General features: G+C 31.4%; 2 protein-coding genes across 8 annotated transcripts in view; one reads left to right on the top strand and one right to left on the bottom strand.

The window, feature by feature from the left end:
- Positions 1-12,749, top strand: part of LOC148628636 (uncharacterized) — a 39,350-nt gene extending 26,601 nt beyond the window's left edge. For all 6 annotated transcript variants that reach the window (XM_088591424.1, XM_088591393.1, XM_088591403.1 and 3 more), the window contains 4 exons: positions 5,526-5,777; positions 5,960-8,819; positions 9,016-9,106; positions 10,887-12,749. In XM_088591424.1, coding sequence (XP_088447550.1) covers positions 5,526-5,777; positions 5,960-8,819; positions 9,016-9,106; positions 10,887-11,040 — 3,357 coding nt within the window. In that variant the 3' untranslated portion in view covers positions 11,041-12,749. The remainder of the gene's footprint in view (positions 1-5,525; positions 5,778-5,959; positions 8,820-9,015; positions 9,107-10,886) is intronic.
- A 143-nt stretch (positions 12,750-12,892) lies between these two features.
- Positions 12,893-19,886, bottom strand: part of LOC148628635 (uncharacterized) — a 28,823-nt gene continuing 21,829 nt past the window's right edge. For both annotated transcript variants that reach the window (XM_088591446.1, XM_088591455.1), the window contains exon 12: positions 12,893-19,808. In XM_088591446.1, coding sequence (XP_088447572.1) covers positions 19,764-19,808 — 45 coding nt within the window. In that variant the 3' untranslated portion in view covers positions 12,893-19,763. The remainder of the gene's footprint in view (positions 19,809-19,886) is intronic.

Here is a 19,886-nt window from a genome sequence, read left to right as displayed (position 1 = left end):
AAAAATGTCCTGGTATTCTATAATTAATTTTGATAATTTCAATTTTTGTTCTTCAGTCAGTTTCGAAGAAGCTTTGTCAATGAGACATTTAAGATATTCTGGTACAACTAAATCATCAAACAAATTGATGTTTTTATTATCATTTGATAAAGGTTTTATACCAATCACTGGTTCTAGATTACTTAACAAAGAATCTTTCTTAAATTAACAGTTTGATTTGTTAGATTAATTACATTAACAAAAACAGTGTTATCTGATTTTTGACAAAGTGTCCTAGCTATCATTAAGCCTGGTTTATTTAAGTCTCTTCTAGGTTCTAATACAGAAGCAGTATTTAACTTTTGTCCAAATGTATGTCCTTTTATAACCATTTCTGCCTGAGATGGAATGGCTATGTTTTCAGAAGCTTTTATGTGAGCACAGGTTGTAAAACCAAGTTTATAAAGCCTTATCTTATAGCCTGCTATTAGCATGTGGGATTTAGAAACAACCAAAGAAACATCAAATTGGTCTAAGAAATCCATGCCTAAAATTCCAGACATTTCAAATAAATCTGCTATTATAAAGTCATGTTCAAAAACTTTGTTTGATAAACTAAATTTCAACTTTATTTGTCCATAGACTTTCATTTCACTGCCATCTACAGAGGTCAAAGTTGTTGAAACTTTGTCTAAAATATCTGTAGACAGTCCTAGCTTATCAAAAGAATGTTTTGAAATTAAGCTAAGAACTGAACCTGTGGCTATCAAAAAATGTAAAAGTAAATTTCTGTATTATTGTTTTAACAAATAAACAACTTTGCTTAATTGCGTTTATCTGAATATGTGGTCTTTTATTATGATTTAAAGTTTGGACTGAACTTTTGGCCTTAAGATCAGCCCCATTTAATTTTTTGAATCAGATTTTTGATCATCATCAGTTTTAGTCTCTTGTTTACGCTCATTCAAAACTGTTGTGCAAAATTTGGCTTTATGATTTTGCTTTCCACATCTCCAACAAATGAAAGTTTCGTTATAATATCTATTATCAAAATTTTGATAATTCCTTCTGTAGTTATTGCTTGTTCTTTGGGGGTATTTATTTGAATTGTCCATTTTATCAATTTTGTCTGACATTTTGCCTATGCATTCAGTAAAGCTTTTCATCATTTCTTTTAATTCTGAATTATGGGCACTTTCAATGTTTTTATCAGTTTTATTTTCTTTCTCAGGTTTTTGTTTATTTTCTCGCCTGATAGCTCTGATTGTAAAGGGCAAATCGTCATCTTTCGGTTTTCGAGAAATTGATTGCGATTTTGTGTAAGCCTCGTATTCCTTGGCGCATGCAATTGCAGCTTTGAGAGTCTGCGGATGTGTAAATTGGACATGCTTTTCCATTTCAGGATTGATTAACTCTAAAATAAATTGGTTAATTACCAACTGCTCCAAGACATTATCGTACTCATCATCCGGGTACGCGAGTCTTATTAGGCGACGAAGCGAATATCCGAAATCTTGTAGACTTTCATTGTGTTTTCGCATTCTTGCTCTAAACAGGCATATGTATGCGGTAACTTGTTCCTTTGGATTAAAACGTTGAGCTAAGATGTTTTTAAGTGCTGAATAATCGTTCACTACGGATAATTTTAAATCACCGAGTAACTTTTGAGCGGCTCCACGGAGACTCATAGCTAATTGTTGGGCTTTCTCAGAATTGGACCAATTGTTCCATTTAGCAGTTTGTTCAAAGTGAACAATATAATCTTTCCAGTCAACCGATTTACCGTCATATTTTTCCGGTTCTTTTTCTCGTCTGACGATGGGCGTATTTACTCTAAATCTATCGGCACGTAAACTTGGTGAAAAACTGCGGTATTCAGGCGTGCTACTCGAGTTAAATCCAATATCTCTACTTGAAATGGAATCATGATAATTTTGACCGAACCTAAAACTGTCATCGGATATGTTTTGTCTTGAGGAATAATTTTCAGAATTGCTTTGCGATGGATTGTTTAAACTGTATTCCTGATTTGATCTAAATCTATTCGTAGGTTCTCGGTCACGATTTGCGCTGTTATTCTCATTAACATCATACATATAACGTGATCTATTTGAGTCATAATATCTACGAGAATCTGATATATGAGATACTTCAGTACTATTTCGGATATACTCAGGACGATGTCTTCCAGACAGACAATTTGCTGATCCTTCTCTGTAATCATCGGAAGAACCTGGAGTATAATATGAAGTACTAGAGCCCCTGTGTATTCTATTGCATTTTGGTCTCTATACCTATCCGGCGTTCTTGAATACCGACTATGTGTCACTTTCAGATTGTAATTGAAAGCATACATGTCTGCTTTCACGCGGTTGAAAACTAATTATACTTAATTCTTCTGGTAAAAATCCGGCAAATTGTCATCATATGAACTATCAGAGCGAGCTTCAGCCATTTTATTTTTAATTTATTTGATTTTTATAGTTTTTGATTTCATCTTATTGCCAAGTACTTAAGCTTCAGATAACAATTTACACTGGCCACCAAAAATGTAACAGTGCGGGTTCGGACAATATGCTTATCCGTACCCCCTGTGTACTAGAATGGTCTAGAATTGCTTTTTTTTTTATATCTGTATATATCTATCTGAACAAATAGAAAGAAAACCTGTAAAGTACTCTATATGAACCTTCAAACGAAACAACAGACGACAGACCTTATATCATCAGTTAACGACGACAGTGTGTACCATAATGTTGCAGCATTCTAGACTAGTTCGTTCCAATGAAATCTGAGCTTTTTAAATGGCAATAAGACTCAAGACTTTATTAGTTTTCATATTTTATATACCAGAACATCAACATCTGTTAACATCAGTATAAATATTTCAAATTCAACAATGTACAAAGTTTGTGTAAATGTTTCAAAAATAGAAGTAATTTATGCAATAGCACTTTTCAAAAACAATACGGTTTTTAAATAGACGTCACTGGCAAGGTAAATAAAGAGGACGGACTAAAAATTAACCCTAAAGAGGACGCAAAGTGATGACGTACCTAAATTAGCTAAGTAAGCTTTATATTTTACTTTTTAGAATTTAGTTTGAAATTTAGCAAAGTTTAAATCAAACTACTTAAAGATGGATTTAGATGGAGTTTCCCGATATGAATCAGGTTTCCAAAAGTTAATAAGAAAATAAAAGGATTTATACAAATCCTATGATCTATGAAACATTCTTTGTAAAGCAAATTCCAAGACAATGTGTAAATTACACATTTAGACTATATGTAAATCTTATATCAAACTTGTTTTGGTACAGAAGTAAAATTGGCTCTTCAAAATTTTAGTCTAAAAAGACAATCATTTAAAATGAACAATACCTACAAGTAATTGTTAAATAGGACTATCAAATCCGCTAAACAGTATTGAAATAAATCTGCCAAACGAGAGTAAAATTCACTTTACCATGTGTATTAAGGAGAGATAATAATGAAAAATTAGCCAAAACCGTCACACATACTTTAATTGAACATAAGGTTAGAGAGATTTCAAATGTTAACGAGAGAAACAAGTTACTAAAATACCAAAACTTCTTTCGACTATTTTCCCTAGCTATGGCTACCTTAGGCAAAGTATTCATATATATTTGCAAAGTGCTAAAAAAATATTGAATATATGCTGAAAAAAAATCATCTCCTTTCGCGAATTAATACGAATGTCTGCGAATGTCTACGAGTTGGCTAAGAGCTATTTACGAATGTCGCCGAAGTAAATACGAATGTTTGCAAATGACTTCGAATTGATTTTTCGTAAAGATTTGTAAGTGAGATTCATGTGTGAGAAGAGAGTATTGTGTAGAATGAGAAGATAATGTTGCTGCTAACTGTTTGAAGAGAGATTGTAGAGCTATGGTATGATACTGACTGATCATGTCTTGCGTCCACTGGAATGTTCAATTTAGGAATGAATGAGGTGGTATGCAACGCCCATTGAAAAATCATTTCTTTACTCAAAACACTCGTACCTAGGCCGTAAATATTCGTAACAACGCTTTTGGTTATCGTCAACTATTCCTTGGTTAAACGTTAAAACTGGACAAGTAACAATTCACGTTTTTGCAATAATGAAAAAAATGCATTCGAAAATCGCTCGTATTTAAACACATCGTATTTACAGCGAGTTGAAAAGGATCAGTTCCAATTTCAATACAAATCTTGGTAGGCTACTAAGTAGTTTAAATAGTTCACTAGGTAGAAATCTGCCCTACATTATACCAATGTGTCCTACTTAACTACCACAGAACACAAGTGTGATCTTTTGGACACTTCTTTTTAAGTTTGAATAGCTGTCAATTGTGATGACCTTAACCTCTATATCATGCCATCCATCACTGTGTTTGGGTAGCTTGTACTCTATATACAAATGATTTACTTGTTACTGATTGGATAACACTGTTCATTTTATTTAAATTTCATAGACCAAGCCTATTTTAGTCTCAATTACTTAATTGAACTGAATGCTTAAACTTCTTTTAGAAAGAATTTGATGCTCATACATTTTTAAACTGAGATTCTTTCTAGCTAAAGTAGTTTAAGATCTTAAAGTTATGGTAACATTCATTACAGTTTGCAATATGAATGCATGCACCATTCTTTTTAAGGATCTTCTTTATATTAAACAGTTTGAAAAAAAATGTTAAAGAAATCTTGTAAAGTGATTGTAAATACTAGTATCAGTTTTATTTTGTTTTACAGTGTTTTTATAAGATGCCCTAAAATATAAACTTGAAAATGTACCAGTATAGAACATTTAACAACGATTTAAATGGCCTCCTTGAGTTGTATTTACTCGACATTTAGAGGTTAAGCTCATGATAATTGACAGCTATTCAAACTTAAAAGGAAGTGTCCAAAAGATCACACTTGTGTTCTGTGGTAGTTAAGTAAGACACATTGGTATAATGTAGGGCAGATTTCTACCTAGAGAGTTATTTAAACTACTTAGTAGCCTACCAAGATTTGTATGGAAATTGGAACTGGTCCTTTTCAACTCGTTGTTATCTCGAACCATTATCGTTAATGCGCTTGCATACCTGGTAAATCATACAGTGATTGTTCATACTAGAAACCAATTGTAAAGCACTGGCAAATCACTCATAAAAGTAGCTTATGCAAGAATTCATGTATGTAAATGAGGTATTTTAAAGAAGCATTGCATTATTGTATGCTTCAGTTAAGCATGCGACAAATATTTTGATGACCAAACTTTAAAGTCCAACGCAAAACTACGGGAAAGATACTTGAAGTCACTGACTTTGAACAGGATAACAATTACATAATTCTCTAATACTTACACTGCTACGGGTAACATAAATCATATTTAGAAATGTTATATTTTTTAAACACTGCTTGGCATAATTTATCATTTTCCTCGTTGATATTATTCAACATTCAAGATATTACGAATATAGTCAAATAATATTACATATTAAGCAACATTAAACTGTTCGAATTCTTTTTTAACATCATTGTGCTCATTTTTAATAGGTTGTGAACAATTCAAAAGATTTTACCGATGGAGCAGAATATCAAAAAGTTCTGTACAGAAATCCAACTATGATTACAGTCAGTCTATCTAAATCTAGACGGAAGAGATCGACAACAGAGATAAGCGGTCCAGAAGGTTATGAACTGAGTTTTTCCTACGATGGCATAAATTATGGCAATAAATCAACAATTATTATTTACGACGAAGACTGTTATAGCTGTACACAAGACCCTGTAATTTGTGTTATTGTGGTAGGTAGCAGTAGATATATATCACATAAATATGAAACAATAAATTGAATTTTAAATTGTAATTAAATAAATAATTATTGGTAAAATTTCAATAGCATGTAATTTCTTATAAATAGTGTACACACTGCAGCGTAAATTTTAAGACAATTTCATGAAGTCATCAAGAACTATTTTAATTTTAGACCACATGTCCAGAACTATCGACACCGAAGGAAACAACCAAATTTGGTTCGTCACATAGTACAAATCCAGCACTTTATAGCGACTCAACTTATACATCCGATACAACGCAATCTGCTTCAACAACAGACATATCAGTCGAAAGAAGTGTTGATACTTTATCAACTTCAGCTTTACAAGATACAAAGTTCACCTCAAAAGTTTCTGAAACAAGATATACTAGAACAAATTTTGTAACAGAAGTTGGCTCAACAAGTACCGGAAAAGAATCAACTACAACAACTTTTTCAACAGAATCAACGTCAACATTTCTTCCGGAAACAGAATCGACGTCTACATCTCCGAAAAGTGAATCAACGTCTACATCACCGGAAACAGATCCAACGTCTACATCTCTTCCAGAAACAGAATCGACGTCTACAACTCCGGCAACAGATTCAACATCTACATTTCCGAAAACAGAATCTACATTATCAACATCAGCATTACAAGATACAAAATTCACCTCAAAAGTTTCTGAAACAAAATACACCAGAACAAATTTTGTAACAGAAGATGGCTCAACAAGTACCGGAAAAGAATCAACTACCACAACTTTTTCAACAGAATCAACGTCAACATTTCTTCCGGAAACAGATCCAACGTCTACATCTCTTCCGGAAACAGATCCAACGTCTACATCTCTTCCGGAAACAGATCCAACGTCTACATCTCTTCCGGAAACAGAATCGACGTCTACAACTCCGGCAACAGATTCAACGTCAACATCTCTTCCAGAAACAGAATTGACGTCTACATCTCCGGAAACAGATTCAACGTCTACATTTCCGAAAACAGAATCTACATTATCAACATCAGCATTACAAGACACAAAATTCACCTCAAAAGTTTCTGAAACAAAATATACTAGAACAAATTTTGTAACAGAAGATGGCTCAACAAGTACCGGAAAAGAATCAACTACCACAACTTTTTCAACAGAATCAACGTCAACATTTCTTCCGGAAACAGAATCGACGTCTACATCTCCGAAAAGTGAATCAACGTCTACATCACCGGAAACAGATCCAACGTCTACTTCTCTTCCAGAAACAGAATCGACGTCTACAACTCCGGCAACAGATTCAACGTCAACATCTCTTCCAGAAACAGAATTGACGTCTACATCTCCGGAAACAGATTCAACATCTACATTTCCGAAAACAGAATCTACATTATCAACATCAGCATTACAAGATACAAAATTCACCTCAAAAGTTTCTGAAACAAAATACACCAGAACAAATTTTGTAACAGAAGATGGCTCAACAAGTACCGGAAAAGAATCAACTACCACAACTTTTTCAACAGAATCAACGTCAACATTTCTTCCGGAAACAGATCCAACGTCTACATCTCTTCCGGAAACAGAATCGACGTCTACATCTCTTCCAGAAACAGAATCGACGTCTACAACTCCGGCAACAGATTCAACGTCAACATCTCTTCCAGAAACAGAATTGACGTCTACATCTCCGGAAACAGATTCAACGTCTACATTTCCGAAAACAGAATCTACATTATCAACATCAGCATTACAAGACACAAAATTCACCTCAAAAGTTTCTGAAACAAAATATACTAGAACAAATTTTGTAACAGAAGATGGCTCAACAAGTACCGGAAAAGAATCAACTACCACAACTTTTTCAACAGAATCAACGTCAACATTTCTTCCGGAAACAGAATCGACGTCTACATCTCCGAAAAGTGAATCAACGTCTACATCACCGGAAACAGATCCAACGTCTACTTCTCTTCCAGAAACAGAATCGACGTCTACAACTCCGGCAACAGATTCAACGTCAACATCTCTTCCAGAAACAGAATTGACGTCTACATCTCCGGAAACAGATTCAACATCTACATTTCCGAAAACAGAATCTACATTATCAACATCAGCATTACAAGATACAAAATTCACCTCAAAAGTTTCTGAAACAAAATACACCAGAACAAATTTTGTAACAGAAGATGGCTCAACAAGTACCGGAAAAGAATCAACTATCACAACTTTTTCAACAGAATCAACGTCAACATTTCTTCCGGAAACAGATCCAACGTCTACATCTCTTCCGGAAACAGATCCAACGTCTACATCTCTTTCGGAAACAGAATCGACGTCTACATCTCTTCCAGAAACAGAATCGACGTCTACATCTCCGGAAAGAGATTCAAAATCTACATTGGCGAAAACAGAATCTACATTAACAACTTCAGAAACAGAATTTACTTCAACATTTCAGGAAATTGAAACAATTTTATTAACTTCTAAAACAGATTTAACCTTAACAACTGCTAACAAAGATAATTTTTCAGCATCTTCTAAAACAGAAGCAACATCAACGACGATTGAAACAGAAACCATTTCAACAACTCATAAAACAAAATCATCCTCTGCTGAAACAGAATCAGATTCGCTTATTACCGAGATAAAATCAACTTTAACTACAGCAGAATTAACTTCTACGAATAAAAAGGCAATTTCATCTACACTCTCTGCCAAAACTTACACTTCGGGATTGTCTAACACGCAATCTCCCACTACAAACCCAGTTTCAGCAACAATGACATCATCCGCTAAAGCAGATTCACAGACAACTACGTTTACACAAGAAACAAGTAATGCTTCTTTGAAACATAAACCAAGTACAAGGCCTGTAACAACGAACAAAGCAATAACTCCTAGTGAGACAGTGTCGATATCAGTTACTCTTGAAGAAGGATCAAGCATATCTCCCGTTGAAAGCAAATCAAGTACAATTCCAGCAAATAAAATCACCAATTCAACAAATAAAGTTGCTCTCTCCGAAGGACTAAAAGGTAAGCACATCTCCTTTTCTGTTAAAGGTACCTGTATGTGTTAATGGAACTGGAATTATTACGAAGATACTTAAAATTGAGCCAAATACACTTATGTTCATCAATTAATGCAAAATACCTTGATAAGTAAGAAAAAAGTTACATAACTATAACTATCAACTGTTTTTTAAACTTTGTTGCTTCTGTTTAATTGTAGCCATTATTGCAACCATAAGTGTGGTAGTTTTTGTTGTTGTCGTCATCTTTGTTACGTTCCTAAGCTGGTCACTTTGTAGAAGAAGATCTGGGTGAGTAAAAAAATATAATTAATAAAAATGGAAAGACAAGAAATCTAGACACAATTGTTTCGGAAATACCAAAAGGATAACATACAAAGAACACATATATAGGAAGTGATAAGTACACACAGCAAATGAAACGAACAGCTCTAATCAAACCTAAGCGCCTGTGCTTTGGAAGCGTGTGAAGTTCCTCCATTTTGCAAAATACATGATATGCTGTACGTTGAAGCTCGCGTCCAATGAAAGAGGACAAAATTCTATGACAGATGGAGGTCGTTTATATTTTTGAAATGGCCACTCTCCAAATCGGACAACAGAGTCATGATGACGTCGTAGAACGCTTGTCCCAATCGCGTTTGAATAAACCGCTCAGACCTATCGAGAAAATCGGTGAAAATGGGCACAGTTTCTTGCGAAGTGTATGAGCGACAAAAATATTCATACATTAGCAGTTACGTTGTCTATTTTAAGATGAAATATCTGATGGAAATGTATTACAATCAAAATTTTGCATGCGACACCCTCTTCGCATGAAGTACATTTTAAAGATTGTAATTACATATCTATCAAATAAATGGTATTGGTCTGTTTGTTTGATAGATATGTAATTACAAAGTTTGATACAACAATTTGTTTCTTATTGACTATGCTGCTATGATATGTAACAAAGTTGAAGTATAATGGTTATTTTTTAATTTTTGGGTAACTTTTCTAGCAGAAACTGCTTTTTTCCTTGCACTTTTGGTCATTTTGAAAATTAAAAATATGTTTTGTTTATATTTGCAAACTATTTATCAACACTTCAAGCTTTGTCAAAAGTATCTTTCAATCACAAAAAGTAAAATATTAACTTCATCATTTTCATGAATATTGGAATTCTTGAACTTCATAACTCGAATATTGTTTACTATTTAGCTACTTAATCTAGGTAGTTCGTTGAGACAAAAAAAGAACAATTATGAAAATTCTTTTTAGTTATAAATGATCATCTAATTAATTTCAAAATATCATTTTATTTATCAGATAAGGCATAATCATGAGTTTGTATAAAACTTTATTGCTATCTAAACCATTTGTATAAAGGTATCTACCTTTTAAATGTTTATTTCAATTGAAATTTGAAATCCTTGTTTTGAGACTTTCCATATTTAGATTTTGTTAGACCTTTCTGTTCTTATTTAGGACACAATGCTTTAGATTAGAACTTGAAAATACTCTATTGCAATTTGTTTAGATTTAGGGTAAAACGTTGCTAGATTGACTGAACTATAGAACATCATTACTCACATTTTTAATGAAATATATTTCAACTAACTTACCTGCGGCCCGAGGCATTTTCAACATATGAAAAAATATGAAAGACCTTGAGATAGTCAATTTATCATGATACTTCGCTTACACCTGCGTATGGAGTTTTCATGTCACAACTCATACGCTATGCCAGAGCTTGTCGTAAGTACGCAGACCCTGGACTTGACTTTTTATTAGCAGCTCGGCGGGTGCTTCTAGAAAAGCAGAGGACGCTTAACCTACCGATGCACCTGATCCGTGCTCCTAGTTTTTAGTGGAGTCCTTGTTGCTCATTTACTTTTGTTACTTTGTATTATTTTGGTTATTTTATGTTCTTTGTTGTGTGTGGGTGTTTTACATGTCTTTGTCCCAGAATGACATTTTTTTTATTTCCGCTAGAATCTTGGTTCCCTTGATTACTCTTTCGCTCTTCATAAGCAGGAAAGTGCACCACGGGTGAATTGACAGTTTTATGTGCTTTATGTATTCATTTCAGGAAAAAATTAGCTAATGGCTCATTAAGAACAAATGATGAACAGTGGAAAATATATAGAGAGAACAGAGAAGACGTAAAACCCAATATTTTGCAACCAGCGCTTAGAATAAATTTATCAAAAAGACAAAATTCATATGACAATTTTACAGGATAGTAAATAATGCGGAGTTAAGGATATGTTCTCTTAAATATCATTTTAGTATATGTTCGAAATTCCTGTTTAGACAATTCCCATTAAAATCAAAATCGTGTACATCATTCTTTCAATTTCACATCACAAAATAATTGGTTTTAATATCCTTTTTGAAAACTTGTTATTTTTAGGAAAAAATATCTTTAAAAGTGTAAAGATTAAAATATTGATTGTTTGTTTGAAAATTACATCTCCCTGGACAAATTACATTTTGAATGTTAAATCATATAGAATATCATTTAAGACAAAACATGTTAAAAGTGGTGACTTCTACGGGTAAATGCATATATTCAGTCCAAAACGCAATACCTGTTTTATATAGAATTTGGTCAAAAGAATGAAATTTGGTTTATACAATATTCAGATGACTCATTTGTCAAAAACATGTCCGTTTTTAAGACAAGGTAATAGATTATATCTAAGAATTTAGTTACTGTGGCCAATCTTAGTAATTCCTACGCTCTTAAAAATAGGATGAACTATCCTTCTTTCCAAGTTTTTTTTTCTACAAAGATAATCTGAATAATAAAAAAAGCCTTGAACACAAAATGTTTTGGAAAAAGTTTCGATATAACACTCGTATTGTGTATTTGGGTGTTGTACTCATTTCTAGGTATATTTTCAATCAAGAAATCACTTAATATTTTAATACACATTAATTATTGCAAGAAATATAAAACATAAATATAGATCAAGCATGATATCAACCTTCTGAATAAGTAAACAATCATTTAGTCAGAAACAATTTGATTAAGCACTGGTTTCTAAAGAAGGAAATTGTATCTAAAACTGCACAGAAATGTCAGTTAAAATACACTTTTTTTTATAGTTAAACCTGTAACTGTCAGATTGTTATAGTGTAATTATTTGATAATTACAAACCGTGTTAAATATATAATCTGCCTTGTACATTAATTAAAATTTCGGATTTTCTTTATTTGAAACAATTTGTAGAAAAGGATATATTCGTTAGGATAGAAATATTGTGCAGTTACTTGCTTTTTCCAATTATTTTTTACGTGTCTCTTCGGTCTATAAATTAAAGAATTGTTCTTTGTGCATGATGTATCAATGTATGTGTTAAGACTAGTTCTTTTTTTTTCTTTTTGGTACAGGTGAGCTATTGTCATTACTTTGCGTCTGTCGCAATCTAATTAAAATCAGATATATCAATTATTCCATTCAATCACTGCATGTAGGATTTAAGAACACTCTATTCTACTTTCTGTTCTGATGACCTTTCTCATCAGCCAATCAAATTTCACCTTTCTTCATATTTGAAAGCATTATTCAAGGCAAAACCCTGAGGATTCTGAAAAGGTCTTTGGAACAGAAAGTAGAATGGAGTGTAGTTAGATCCTACAAGTAGTGACTGAATTGAACAATTGATGAATCTGATTTTAATTAAATTGCACCTATCGTCGTCGTCGTCCGTAGTTAAATTCTCTTTTGAACTCGCTCAGTGGGTCATTACCAAATTAGCAAAGTATCATGTTTTACCTTCCAGGGACAATAACTCTAACAGGAAGTCGTATGAGTAATTATTAAAATGAGTGTCTATGCAGAAATAACGTCAATGTCGTGGTACAAACTTAAAACGGTTAAGCCCATGTAGCATAAACACCAAATTCATTCTTAAGTTGAATTTTATGTATTTAACCTTCTGGTACATTAAATCAGGATCTATCAACGTGCTCTAAGTTTATGGAACTAAAATTAAAAGTCTATTGGCATTATAGTCGACAACAATTTGGACAACAACAGCGTCATGACATAACATAACAGGATATTTTCAGTATAAAAACAAAATAACTTACAAAATATGTTTTATTGTGTAAAGTCGAACACAGGCTTTATACGGTCCAATGTATGTAAACAAAGCTCATAAATAAAAATTTAAAAATGGAATGACTGATGCGCATGTTCTTCAAAGAATCAGGAGGTTTACAAAATGAACATCAAATTTAAAAAAAAAGACGTATTTCATATATATTTTATCTATAACTAAAAAAGATTTAAAAAGTGTTTTCTTTCATCAGAATTTCTAAAATAGATATGTTCAATACTTTTTTTAGAAAAAAAAAATTGAAGCTTTTTAAAATACAAAAATAAAATATCACTGCAAATTGTGATGTTTATAAAGTGTTAGTCAGAGAACCTTTTTCCATTGTTTATCAAATGCCTTGGTTATCAATGGAAATATTTCCACTTAAACAGTCAATAAATCTGGTGAAAACTAGTCTGTTAACTCTCATACAGTAAAACCAGTTCAATCAGACAGATTATTAAAATACAATGGTTGAAAAGCAATAAAAAAAATATCACCTTGATGACCGAAAAATGTTTCAATCAATCAAGATTTTACAACTGACAGGTCTTCAATCAAAAACATTTTACTATTTCTGTTTAAGTCTTAGTTTAAACACATTTTACTGTTAAAGTCTTCTATCTCTTTGTCTTTTTACAAACACCACTTCTATTTCTGATATGTCATATACATTATAAGCCAAGGTGCTTATTCATTTATGAAAATTCCCAACCTGACTCTTTATAGAAGAACTGTACTAATTACAAACATGAAAATAGGCAAGTAGTATCACATTGCTTCTTGTTTAAATACATACATAAATTTAAAATAAAATTACAATTCAATTCAATCATAGTATAATGCCCCATTTACATGCACAATTTTTTTCAATGAGTAAGATTGCTAACTTCAGCAAACGATTTTATCTCTCTTGATTGAAATGCCATTATCTGATTAACTTCCTTCAGTAGTTAACAGGAAAATTGAAATTTGATTTTTTATTCCATATCTATTTGAATATATGTCCCATAGAAAGTTTTAATCTCTCTCTTAATTGTCTTATCCACTATATAACCAAAGACAGTTCAATAGGTAGTGGCTAATCAACCAAGAAAGACCAAGTCTATCCTCTGAAGTTTACTGTTTTAGTTGCCTTAATACAAACCTATTTTACACAGGTAAGCAAGCATGCAAATATAGCTGACTACAAGTTAAATTAGATTCGAAATAAATAGAAAAGGCTTATATTATTTTCCAAAACTCAAAATCATAAAGTTTTGATTTTCAACATGCAAGCTTTAACAGGCCAATAACTATCAAGAGTAAAGATTTGAAATTAAAACATATGAAGTAAGGGGGAAGTCCAGTCATTTTGTAATCTTTACATAATTTTGTCAAAACTCTCGACATATTGAATGAATTAGAATGAATTTCAGACTCAACTTAAAATTGCTCCTTTGGATGATTCCCCTAGCAAGAGAGTGACTTCCCCCAGTGCCTTATGTGTTAATGGAACAGCCATAATGAAATCAATTAAATTCAGACTAGATGAAGAAAATATGTTTCTCTCCTAAAATTATAGAAAACTTTGAAAGAATAGAATGATATGCCATCACTTATGGTAACTAACCATGGATTGATTGATAATAAGTCAAGTGCGTATTCAACCACTCATGGCAGAAACTTACATTAATCAATACAGTGTAATTTCATACGACCTTACCAGTAGATGTAAATGTATATATACACACATACACATGCGCAAGGTATGTATTTGGTACCTGTGTATCAATGTTATAAGCACAGATTCATCTCTAAGTTATATGCAGAGGGTGAAAGTCCATTTTTTGTCAACTTTGTTAAAAGTGTTAATCCATCCAGTAGTTCCCATTAGTAATTGAGGATCTACTAATGGTATAATGGAAGTTGAGAGAGTGGAGAAGAAATTACTGGTTACCAGAATATTTAGGAACTAATTTGTGCTTAATATTTATCAATACAATTCACGTATTCAACTATTTATACTAATTCATTATTTCCAAATTTTATACATGTAGATACAACTTATTTTATCATAAATGTTAGAGATTTCTTTATTTGCATGATTCTTATACAAACTTGTACTTATATAGAAACTCCAAAGCTAGTGCATGGAAATGTGGCCTTAGAAATAATTCTACCTATAACTGTAATATTCAACATATAAAAATAATACATCAGATAGTAGCACCTTGTTTAAAAAGGGCTGGGACTAATCACATTCATTACCGTTCACTGTGGATTATTTTTATGTTTCTAAAAATAACTGACGATTCTATAAAACATGTTTGGTGGATTGTGAGCTACTGAGCAATAATTATTTTTGTTTTATTAACACCTTAAATATCTGGCGAGAAAGTAAATCTAGGAAAAATATAAACTTTAAGGAGATAACCACTTGAAAAATTTATTTTTAACCACATTGGGGCACGATTATTTATTTCCATAATGGACTTCCTTGGTGTAGGCCAGAATACTAATTTTCAACTATTTCAGGGCCAGAATATTAGTTTTATAATACTGCCAAACTATGATACTCTTTCTTCTTTAAAAGAAAGGCCATTAGCATCAAAATATTGAAATTCACCAAAACAAACTTGGCTTTACAGGTAAAAAAATGATAAAAATAATTAGACTTTAAATAATTGGTTCAACCATTAAAATACTGCTTCATTCGGAAATTATTGGGATGTCTTTATTACTATGGAAAATGTCACTGACTAAAATTAGTCATAATTGAAAATCTTAGGTTTTTACATTGATATTGCTATTCAATTTACAAACTTTCCTTTTGGACTATGTCTTTAAGCATTTTGTCATTTGGCAATTTTGTTATTCCCTTCATATACTCATATTATGGAATTTGTAATATAATCAATGAAGGAATTTACTAAAACTTAAAAAAAGGTAAAAATCACATTTTAGGCAAAAATTAAAGAATTGTAATAATTAATGCACAAACATATTTCTTCACTTACAATACTAAGTTACTTTATGACAATTGGAAACAAAACACACCACTAAATGGTATACGTAACCATAAGCAATAATCGTAAAATTCAGATACACAAATGAGATCATGATGCTATACTTTTTGATTCTACAACCTTTCAGGTAAATCATACATATCACATTGCTACATTTCTTACCATTTCCTGTCCATAACAAGCAACTCCCTTACATGAAACAAGAAATAAGACAACCATACTTGTCTTGGCACAAACTCAGAACAACAATGCACTCTGGCATCTAACTTTGCACAGTACTTACCTACAGTATATTCTGGTATGTCTAATGCCCAAAACTTACCCAATCAAACTTACAGACAAAGGATGGAATAGGAAAAGGAACAGATATGGTGAAATGCAACAAATGCACCACTGTATACCCTTTACAAAAATACCACAGTGTTTCAAACATGAAAATGGCATGCTATGTATATGACATGCTCTTTTTTACATTAACTTCATCATTTATATACCTTAACATTTACATTTTATAAAATGAAAAAAAAAATATTTGCAGCTTGTGCTATGTATGATTTACCTTAAACATGTTAAATGAAAACTTTTTACATAATGATATATCCATAATATTTAATTCCATTATACTAAAATATTCTACTCCTGCCATGTATATATAATAACTAAAAGTATCGCAGCATGGACAATTGGCTGATACATATTAACATCATAAATCTTTTTTTCACAAGTTTTAAATCTGACATATTGAATGAAAAATGCACTACAAGGAAGAATATAAACTGATTGAAGATGAAACTGTCTTTAAAACTTCATAAAAATTAGATGAGAAAAAAAATGTCTGGTTTTATGGTACTTTCTCAATATTTAAATGAGTAAAACAGTGATATATCTCCAAATAATTGTGATCTTTAAAATATATTGTGATAAAATATGTACATACTAAAAAAAATTAAGAAAAATCATCAAACAAATTGGGAATGTAAAAAATGAGGAAATTTATGTCATCCAAAATGAAAAGCTTTAAAAAATTGACAACCACCTTCAAGAAAAGTTTTACTTATTTTCAGACAGCAATATTTTTAAATGTACATGTAATAAATTTAGTTAATATGATGATGTGTAACTGTAAGAATGGACTATTAACCATTACAAAATAAAATACTCTTGAATTAGAAAAGATGAATATTACACTGTATATCCTAAACTTAATGTCTGATAAATAGTTGTCATTTAAAATGATTGAATAAAGTTAACCATCACCAATGGTGATCCCAATGGTGATCCATGACTTGGATAAGTATTTTTTTAAAACTAAAACTTGAAGATGAAAATAAAATATATCAATGCCACAATAAAATTCATTATAAAATCATGAGAACAATTATATACAACAATTTCAGAATTTTCAATTGTAGCCTTTTCTACCTCTTCTGAGCACCTTTAATACTTGGAATGTCTTAAAAAAATTTAGTCTGACCATTACTTCAATAATAATAGGATAATTAATTGGAAAGAGTGAATTACCAAATACTAACGCGAGTGCTGAGGAACGCCTAGATTTAATGAGTGTGCAGATTTTGTTCTGTGCACAAATTAAATTCTGAAGCGTTCTTGGCAGGAGTGATCACATTTTTGTTATTCACGATAACCAATTGATTATCCTATTTATTATATACATTATCTTCATAATTCATCAATATTTTCAACATGAATTTAAATTCTGTAATTTGGGGGATTGATATTAAAGTTGTGATGTTTTGCCAGGAGAAAGTCCAAGAGTGAAATTACCAAATTTATTTAACAGTGTTAATTATCGAAATTTATTACACTGAGAACATTCCATAAAACACTGCTATCTATATAATAAAATAAATTATTTACTTTTAATGTGATTTTTATTAATTTGCCCCTGACTGTAAATATGTGGTAAAATAATCAATGCGACGAAAAAGGGGGTGTGTGCTACTTGATATTTGATCATACCAGAAATATTTAAAGATTAATTTCTTTATTTCTTACCCTGTTTTTTTTATTTTTTTTTTATTTCTACTTGTAGAAAAATAATTCTAATTGCCTGTGAATGCTTGTTCTACACTACTGATCAGTTGGCTTTTAATGCTAATGACAGGACATAAAGTATTACTTGCATGTAAAGTTCAATATTTAGACATTTATATTTCACAACTTGAAAACTTTCAACAGTAAAAAAAATGACTCTAACTTTACTACATGTTTTTGTTTGGTTTTCATTGTATGGTAAATGACACATTCTGTAACACCATGCAGGAGGCTTGCAACAGGTATAAAAAGCTTTTTTTAACTGAGAAAATGCTATTTTAGGACTAGAGAAACAAATTCTTACACTGTGAATAGTTGACTATCGTATCTTTTTCAATCTCAAACACTGAACAAAAAAAATTCTCAGCATTGAAAATATATATAACAATCAACTGCTCACACAGTGTAGCTCCCAATTTCTAGTACAACAATCAACAATCTAGAAACATTGAACAATTATGTATCATAAATATATACTGAAACAAATGTATAACATCTACAAAATAGTAATAAGACCCTAGTGTCTTAAGTCTTGATAAAAATCTGCAATTTTGAAACAAAAAAATGTTTCACCTTTAGTTTATTTCAATAGAGTTTTTTCTTTGTAATTGGGTGTATGTCAAATGGTTGACAAAAGTTATATTTTTTGTTTTACCATTTTAATCTGTAAGCTGATAAATGCATACTTCATGTATAAAACAAAGATGCAAAATGTCTATTGGTAGATTTTTTTTAGAAAAAATATTACTTGAGCCTTTATCTCACAGAAATCTGATGTTAGTATTCAGGTTTTAAAGATTTGAGACACTAGGGTCAGATCTGAATACATTTTATAAGTCTACAAAGTCATGGCATGAAAAATATTAAATCTTTAATTAATATAAAAATAAATGATATGTAAATAAATAAATGATATGCGTATTTGAAACACACTATAAGTAAAAAAAAATTGCACACTGCACCATCAAAACCATACAAGTACAACAAACAAATAGTCTGAAATATTTTACACTAAATACAAACTTGTCCTTTTAATTTAGCATTTTCAAAACTTGCATTAACATGGAAACTTTGCCCATAACAGAAGTAATATACATTAATATGGCAACTTTGCCCATAGCAAAACTAACAAACATTTACATGGCAACTTTGCCCATAGCAAAACTGACATACATTTTCATGGCAATTTTGCCTTCAAGACGAATTACATACATTAACATGGCAACTATACCAAGAGGTAAACTAACATACATTTATATGACAACTTTTACAACCGTAATAAATGTGAGAATTTATCAAAGCATGCATCCTTGAATTTTTTTTGTAAAGCTTGATAGAATATTGCATAAGTTTAAGATCCTTTTTTTTTTTATTCATGTAGAATCAAAAATCTATAAAATATTTATACAGGGAAATAGTAAGGAATGTTGAAAAAAATGGGAAATAAAATATAAGTAAATTTGATTGAATAAATTCTTGAACTACTCACAGTCTTCATGAAAGTACCAGACCGCCGGACCAGTCCAGTAATATTTGCGGATGTCCAATAGTTCCGCTTTTACCATCGGATATGATAATTTATATTAATTCAACAGAGTAATCTGATCTACAAAAAAGGTCGTCATGACTACACATACAATTCAACATGCTATTTTTTATAGCATTTGATCACATTTTTGCTTTTACATTTCTTTGCTTCTGTATGATGCATCTTGAAGTCTTTGAATTTTGATCTGTCATCAAATGAGAACAACCTATCCAAAATGAAGTTGACCCTGTTATTGGACACTCATCTGTCAGACAGATGTTGATCTAAGACTCACAGTTCCTTCATAACTAATCTAAAAATAATTAAAATTAATACTACAGAGAAGAGTTCTAATTTCATGACAATGTAAGAAATTTTATCATATTGTCAC

The sequence above is a fragment of the Perna viridis genome, chromosome 1 (genome assembly GCF_037379345.1).
Source record: "Perna viridis isolate PV_CMFRI_1.1 ecotype Kerala chromosome 1, ASM3737934v1, whole genome shotgun sequence".
Classification (NCBI taxonomy): Eukaryota; Metazoa; Mollusca; class Bivalvia; order Mytilida; family Mytilidae; genus Perna; species Perna viridis.
The sequence above is the reverse complement of the archived record's forward strand: the minus strand, read 5'-3'. Positions and strand labels throughout refer to the sequence as shown.